This window comes from Cryptotermes secundus, unplaced genomic scaffold (genome assembly GCF_002891405.2).
Source record: "Cryptotermes secundus unplaced genomic scaffold, Csec_1.0 scaffold4329, whole genome shotgun sequence".
NCBI lineage: Eukaryota > Metazoa > Arthropoda > Insecta > Blattodea > Kalotermitidae > Cryptotermes > Cryptotermes secundus.
The window spans coordinates 2,988-11,386 of NW_019730036.1; the positions used below are offsets into that span (position 1 = coordinate 2,988).

Sequence of the window (8,399 nt, forward strand, 5' to 3'; positions counted from 1 at the left end):
CCGTCCAGGGTAAGCTTCTCATATTTCACCAACTGCTTCGCCACCCTTAGGTCGAGGGCACACCAAGGAAACTGGTAACCGCAACGCAACCGCAATTTCCGAGAATTGTTATGAGCCTGAGTTGAATACATTTTTTTATTGCTAGTGCGGTGGGACTAAATCCCTTGTACTGCGGCCGGCCCCAGATGATAGGTGAGGGTGATTGTGGAGCAATTGGTGGAATGAAGATTGACAGGTGAAACCGAAGTACTCAAAGAGAACCTGCCCCAGCCCCACTTTGTCCACCACAAATCCCACTTGACCAGACCCGGGATCGAACACTGGCCACCGCGTTGGAAAGCCAGCGTCTAACCGCTTGAGCTATTGCACGGCCTGAACACATGTTACTAAATGCGGCAGCGCAAATTGAGGAAACTGCGTTGCAAGAGTGCAGTTGGGGGGGAAAAACGTCTCTGGTCGTGGGTGTCAAGGGGCCTGACGCCAAGACGAACTGATTGGCAGTAAACTGCTAATGGTAAAGTAGCTCTGACTTTGACTCTGACAATTTTATTCCCTTAAAAAGTACTTATAAACGTTGGACGTGGTACATATACTATGTAGTTACCAGTGTCCTGTAAAGTTTTAAACCATAAGCTATCATGCATTGACACTGATCTTCGTGCTGCTATGCTTTGGGTTTACACGACGTGGACTTCCTACAGGGCGGTCGAGAGCACTCTAGCTGAGCTGCGACGTGACATTCCTGTCCCTGGGGACAGTACTCAATGGCGCAAGGATTGTTGGCGCAGTATTCAGGATCGTCGTCATCTGAAAACAAAGAAACGATGGGATGGTACTACCGAAACTTTTGTGAGAGAAATGCTAATTAGGCCCTAGCGTTTAAGGAGGAGGTCTGCGTAATGGCGGTTCTTCATTGAAAAGAGATTATCTTTCTTTGTAGTTGGTTAATTAATGATTATCTCCCCATCTTGACCATGTAGGTTCAGGAAATTATCTCGTGGATTGAACGACAACCGGGCCAAATTCTTTGACGATTAACAAGAAATTCCGTGCATCATATACCATATACTATATACCATATAGAATACATTACGTACTAGAGATTTTGTCACACTGAATACGCTTGTCAGCAGTTGGCAGTCCTGTTCCTTATTCAACGGGTCCGGAATCGAATCTCTGTTACGTGATCGGCTATTCCAACTGATAGTTTTCGTGTTATTCCTCAGTTATTACATATAAATTACGGGAGAGTAATTCAAAACGGACCACGACCGATTTGAAGTTGTCCCAATGCTAATAATTATGCACAAACTAAAAACAAACTCCGTGCCCCTTATTCTGCAAGCGAACTATACCGATCGAGCGACCGCCCCTTAACAGCGAAGTTAGTGCCAATTTTAGCGGATAGAGGGTGTCGCGTGGTCAGGGCAACGGATCCCCACGGCCGTTAATCTCGGTTTTCTAGACCGGAGCCACTACTTTTCCATTCAAATAGCTTCTCAGTTATGCTCACGAGGCTGAGTGGACCCCGTTCGAGACCCACTACTTCACAGAAAATCTGGTAGCGCCGGGAATCGAACCCGGGACCTCGAGATCTGTAGCCAGGAACTCTGACCTCTAGACCACAGAGGCTGCGCTAATAATTATGCACAATATCATTAAATCTATGGAGGTATAGCTCCACACAGTATTATCCTCTGCATTAGATGGAGGTCAGTGGTCAGCCTTACACACCGGCTGCTTTATCCCTGGTATAGGAGAGTAGGTTAACCCTAGGCCCTTTCTCGATTCTGTAGCGGAGTGGAAACTCTGTGAGTCTGTTGGAAATCGAACCCTGATTCCTCGATCGTCCAGTCCGTAGTCTAGTCACTATACTGAATGAGTTATCTGAACTCAGCTGATTTCTTCCAGATCATATCAAATCGATAATTATATTATCTTCCTGCTGTTCAGCGCAGCATGAGCCATGTGACTGGGTAAATTTCTTTGAAGAAATAAAGAATGTGTTTTGGATTTGAAATTCTCACAGCCTCACTGTGAACAGTACTATCTTTTGAATGTGATGTCATGTAGTCGGGTAGAATATCACTGACGCTTCGAAGGAAGATACCGCTTCCTTTTTCAGGGTTGAAGAGCATGTATTTTTTTATTGCTAGTAGGGTGGGACTAAGTCCCTTGTACTGCGGCCACTTCTGGCCTATTGTACCAGCCCCAGATGACAGGAGAGGGTGATTGTGGAGCAATTGGTGGAATGAAGATTGGCAGGGGAAACCGAAGTACGCGGAGAAAACCTGCCCCAGCGCCACTTTGTCCACCACAAATCCCACTTAACCAGACTCGGGATGGAACCCGGGCCACCGCGGTGGGAAACCAGAGACTAACCGCTTGAGCTATGACGCAGCCACCGAAGAGCATGTAAATCAGGCCGCAAGCGGAGAGGCTCAGCCCAGCTTGCTGGGATTACTTACTATTACTCGTATTTTTTATATGGTACTGTGACATTTAAATCCATTGCTAGGTAACGGCTTGTTGAAACACGTCTCCGAGGTTATGACATAGACATCGATTCCTAGGCAACGCGCACAGAAGTGTTTTCGTTGCAACGGACAGGTAAAGTTTGTTCACACAGCAAAGAAAGACACGTTTCGGTGATAACCGCAAAATCGAAGACGTGTACCGTTGCGCGGAGTGTTTAATATCCAGGCCGAGAGAAGTGATCAGAATACAGAAAGAGAAGAGATTAAATATTGAAAGAACCGAAAAAAAAAAGGATTTGTTGAGTGCGGAGTTCCAACGAGATGCAAACGGGAGGAAAAGACTAGAGGCTAGACACCAGTGCAAGATCCAGACAACAGTGAGAGATTCGCTATGTTTGAACTGCTGTAGTCAAGTGTAATTGTTAATAGAAAAGCCTAATAAAGCCATTCATCCGACATAGAACCCGTCATTTTCGCCACGCATACCCCCCGTACACATGGCATTATACTGCACTTAATATAACCATACCAAAATATTACAAATACTAATACTCACACGATATACCCGATACACCGAAACTAAAGACTGACTTCTCGATCCTTTGTAATTTACTGCATAGTGTGCAACGTGTTAACGGTTGACTTCTCGTTGCTATGGTAGCCCGAAATTGCATANCAATCGTCTACCGCGATACATGGTATCATATCATAGATGACTACAATCTGAATAATGGATGACTGTCGTTAGAACAGTCATCAAAATGCTTAGTTCTGTTGAATTCTAATAAGCTACTTACATGTTGTGCAGACACCATTTCTACAGCAGCCGTTACAGCAGAAGTTTGGAGATGCAGGGCACTGCAACATATGTCACGGATTTCATTGTGAGCATGGGCTGTACTATGGTAATCATACTGTGACATGCAGAACCATTGCCAAATAACAGGCAACAGTACAACAGCCATTGCTAGGGAGCACGTTTTTTCCCCCCGGGCAACTAGAGAGCACGCAATAATGGAAGAGACTTTTTCAGTGCGGTCCGTGCCGGGGCTAGTAGTACTGTCTCATATACAGAGGCTTAAACTTGACGGTGGTCAAGCTTACGACCGTTCAAGCGACTCAGCTGCCGTTGTAGCATAAGATACGTAAGATAGGCATGATCTGCTTTGAAAATCCTGTCTCAGATTCGAGACTCCCCCAACCTGAAGTGTCTGGCCGTCCAGGTTCGGGGAGTGTCGAATCTGAGACAGGAAAATATGGTTGAGTCCCGCGGGGCTCGGATCCTAGATTGAGTGCCATGGCGAGGGCCAGCAGCAATTGTAAACGACAGACCCGCCCTCTCTTGAGAGAGGGCGCTCCACATCAACAGCCCAGCAAATATCCCTCAGTAATAAAAATCTTGTCTTGGGCCCCAGATGGGGTCTTGACACCAAGGCAGATTCGCCGACTGACCGACGGTCCTAACATAATTTTTACTTCAGTTGGTTGTGTGAGTTGCGAGTCGCAGTTGTGAGAAGTGATAAGCTGGTAGCAGACGGTGGGGATAGTTCGGGAACCCAGAGGAAAGGGAACGTTCGCCGTTGACAGCCACTACCAAGCAACGGCTAGTGAAGACTGAGAAGGCTTCATGTGTGCTGTAGTTACAGTGACCTTTGGATTGTGTAACTCAGTGAGACTGTCGTAGTTATTTGTAGTTACGAATGTAAGTTTCAAATGAATCTGATTACCAATCCAAACCCCTTCTACAGACACTCAGTCACGTGGCAGTATAGTATCACTTTACTTGCCTTGAATTATGCGTGGTCTTCAGGAAAGCATCCTCGCGTAAAATGCGACCACACTGTTCTCAGATACTTTATAATTTGATAATTTTTTCATTGCTTACTCAGTCCATACTTACCTCTTTCCCCGCCTCATGACAAATCGGTCTGCTGGTGGAAACTTCCTTTAGTGTAGTTGCCACCGTCAGAGTGGCAACACTGAACAACATGACGGCCCTTGACATCGTGGAAAATGGCGAACTGAAAAACATACAGGGCCACTTAGAGGACGCATAAATTAATGGGCACTTACCCTATGCAGCAAAGTGGTTACGATATTTAACACCTCGTTTAATATTAAGAAATCATTTATTTTGTCCACAGAGAATACTTTTAGATTTCATACAATCCTTTGAATTAGGTAGCCATTATTTCTGTAAGCAGAATTATTTGTTTGGTATTTGTAATGGAAACGTAGTGTGTTTTTGTGAGGTAGGAACTTACTTTTTAAATATTATTCAGCTGAATTTTATGCATTAAATCGTTAAAGGAATTTTTGCTGTTTTGTCTTACCTTAAGGAACCAGAAGCTTGAAACATCTCAAGGAAAAAGTATTTTACTTGGCGCAAAGTATAATTTTACATGACGTTTTGTGTGGGCGTGAAAGTAGGTCTCTCGCCCAAAACGAATGACGCAGGTTGTAAGTGTTTGAGAACATGTTGAGGGCAATATTTTTTACCTAGCAGGGGAAAGAAGTGATCGGTGGCCGGAGAAAATTGCATAATGAGGAACTTCATAATTTTTGTTCTCTAACAAATATTATAACGGCGAAAAAATCATGGATGAGAGGGGCTGGACATGTAACACGATTCTGAGGTATGGGAAACAATGAAGGCAAGAGATGTTTTCGTAAACGTAAACGTGGCTTGTTTATGTATTTATAAATAAATAGGTCTAAATAAATAAAATTAGAGGCGATGTGGCTCAGTAAGTGACTAAGCTTCTGGCTGGGTGACAGGGGAATTGGCGTTCGATTCCCGGTAGGGTCACAGGCATTTCTTTTCACAGCGTCCAGTCTAGCTCTGGAGTCTAACAAACCTTGTATACAATGGGTACTGGGGGGCTAAAGCGGCCGGTACTTGAAGCTGACCACTCACTTTGTGGTGTCAAGGTTAATAGCTCGAAACTTCCCCACATATACTCATAAAGCGCAGGGACTACTTCCCCTCTGTGCTTGCCACCTACTGTCACTGTGACTTCCGGCTTGGCTTGTTCTTCACCCTTCAAGATGGAGGCGACATGTTCCTCCGACACGTTGATTTTCAACGGACTACACGGCGTTATATCCCAGAAGATAAACATTTTCAACTTTACCTTTATTTACTTGTTTTTTTGTTTATGGAACCGGGATAGAGTAATCGGTAAGCGACTGGCTACGGGCTGGATAATCGAAGGGTCGGAGTTCGAGTCCCAGTAGGGTTAAGAATTTTCTCTTCTCCATGTCGTTCAGACCGGCTCCGGGGTCCACCCAACCTCCTACCCAATGGGTACCGGGGGCTTTTTCCCGGGGTTAAAGTGGCCGGGGCCTGAAGCTGACCACTCATTGGCTCTGTACAACCACTCCTCCATGCGCCTTAATGGCGTAGTGCTTAATTAGTTAAGCACAGGGACAAATTTACCTTACCTTATTTATTTATGAAATATGTCTTCATAAAATTAATTGGACATCTAATGGGAAGACGCACAATCAAATTGATCGTATTTTGATAGATGGGAGATGGCATTCAAGTATACTTGATGTCCGATCATTCAGGTCAGCAGATTGTGATACTGACCACTACCTGGTGGTGGCAGAGGTAAGGGAAAGACTGGCAGTGAGCAAACAAACATCACACACAGTTCATATGGCGAGGTTCAATCTCAAGAAATTAAACGAGGCAGAGGGTAAAGAGCAGTATCGTGTTGAAATCTCAAATAGGTTCGTTGCTTTGGAAAACTAGACATTTAGGTGGATATTAATAGAGCTTGGGTAACTGTTAAAGAGAATATAACAATTTACTCCAAAGGGAGTGTAGGTTGTTATGAATTGAACAAGTATAACCAATGGTTCGACGAAGGATGCTCAAAATTATTGGATCAAAGGAATGCGTGAGTTTCTATATGGGTGTGAAATTTGGTCTCTGGCATTAAGGGAGGGACATAGACTGAAGGTGTTTGAAAACAGGGTGCTGAGGAGAATATTTGGACCGAAGAGGGATGATGTGACGGGAGGTTGGAGAAAACTGCATAATGAGGAGCTTCATAACTTGTGCACTTCGCTAAGTATAATTAGAGTGTTCAAGGCAGTGAGGATGAGATGGGCGGGGTATGTAGCACTAAAGGGGGCGAAGAAGAATGCATTTAGAACATTAGTGGGAAAGCCAGAAGGAAAGAGACCACTAGGAAGATCAAAACGTAGGTGATTGGATAATATTAAAATGGACGTTAGAGAGATAGGACGGCATGGTACGGATTGGATTGATCTGGCTCAGAATGGGGACCAGTAGCAAGCTCCTATGAACACTGTAATGAATCTTCGGTGTTCCGTAAATGTTGGGAACTTGTTTAGTGGCTGAGTAACTGTTAGCTTCTCAAGAAGGACTAATTACACCAACCGCTTCGCATTCATGAAGAGTTAAACAGTTCCATCCAGTGCGACTGGTGAAGATTTTTCTTATTTCAATTATTTATGCCCTTACATGTTTCGGTCTTCAGAGACCATCATCAGAAGGACACCTTTACATCAATACAGCTGGAAGTTACTATTACAATACATGTTCTGAACGTTAAAATGTATACATACAATATTAATAATATACAATTGGGTATAAAATCTAAAGTCTTTACAACCACAGCGGCTGTTCCAATACATTAAAATACTTGTAATTGGTTTGTTAAGACTCTGTTGGAATTCGTAAACCAAGCAGGTTCGTGTCGTCCCTCTTATTTCTCTTGACGGGGGCCGAAAGTGTGCCCCCTTGTTCTCGAGAAGGGGGTTCTTTGATGTTGTCCTGTTTGTGTTTGTGGCGCGCTGTGATGTTATTACTAATGTAATTACTAGTGTGGCCGGTCACGGTAGCCAAGCGGTCTAAGGCATGTACTGTCTTCGCTCGCATGGAAACTGGGATCGCGGGTTCGAATCCCACTCAGGGCACGGATGTTTAGTTTGTGTGTGTGTGTTTTTCTGTGTTTGTGTACAGGTAGAGGCCTTGCGACGAGCTGATCACCCGCCCAAGGAGTCCTACCGAATGTGTAAGATCTAGAAAAACCGAAGTGAACGGAGAAATTCATGGAGGTAGGCCTAGGCCCACTGGGGCTGTAGTGCCAAGGAAAAAAATATTTACTAGTGTGACGGACGAGAATGAAACAAATCGCTTCACATTCATTAATCACCTTCCGATCCGAGCTTACCCTGTCTCTGCGGGCTCCATGGATTTAGTTAGTATGTTAGTTGGAGTCTGCAACTGCAAAGTTAGTACTTACTGACTGCTGTAGCAGAAGTCCAGTCCAACTGTTGGCCTCGCTACAGCGGCTCCTCGTTCCATTGTCCCCTTGTAGAGTTTATCAGTGTCCGCTGTTCCCGTTGGCGGAAGTGTCGGCAGAGGGGAAGTACAGGCTGTGACGTGACATCGCAGGTGTGAAACGTCTATTTGCCATAATGCATTCTGACCCCAAGACGCAACTAATGATAAACCCTTTTGTTGCTTGGGGTGTGATACGTGGTGATTTTCTAAATAAAATACCACCACGCCATATGTCATGCAGCTGATCATCATGGATGTTGAGATCCACGTATTCTTGACCTTGGCACTAGCTGGAGGATAGTGGTCAGCTTCACGTCCCGGCCGCGTTACCCCCGGGAAAGATCTACCGGTACCCATTGTATAGGAGGCTGTGTGGGCCCCAGAACCGGTCCGGACAACGTGGAAAGTAGAAAATCTTGACCCTACTGGGACTTGAACTCAGACCCCTCGGCCTTCCAGCCGGTAGCCAGTCGCTATACCGACTGCGCTACCCTACCGGGACTCGAACTCCGACCCCTCGGCCTTCCAGCCTGTAGCCAGTCGCTATACCGACTGCACTATCCCGGCTCCCCGTTAATTTGTATAGCATTTAAATGTTA

At 45.0% G+C, this 8,399-nt stretch overlaps 1 protein-coding gene across 1 annotated transcript; it reads right to left on the reverse strand.

Moving 5' to 3' along the window:
- Positions 1-526: 526 nt before the first annotated feature.
- On the reverse strand, positions 527-7,844 carry LOC111865968. The gene is made up of 4 exons (XM_023854412.2): positions 7,760-7,844; positions 4,378-4,498; positions 3,275-3,335; positions 527-807 (listed from the first exon to the last, which is right to left on the reverse strand). Exons 1-4 carry the CDS (start codon positions 7,819-7,821, stop codon positions 665-667), a joined length of 387 nt encoding a protein of 128 aa, XP_023710180.1. The 5' UTR covers positions 7,822-7,844; the 3' UTR covers positions 527-664.
- Between the last annotated feature and the right edge of the window lie 555 nt (positions 7,845-8,399).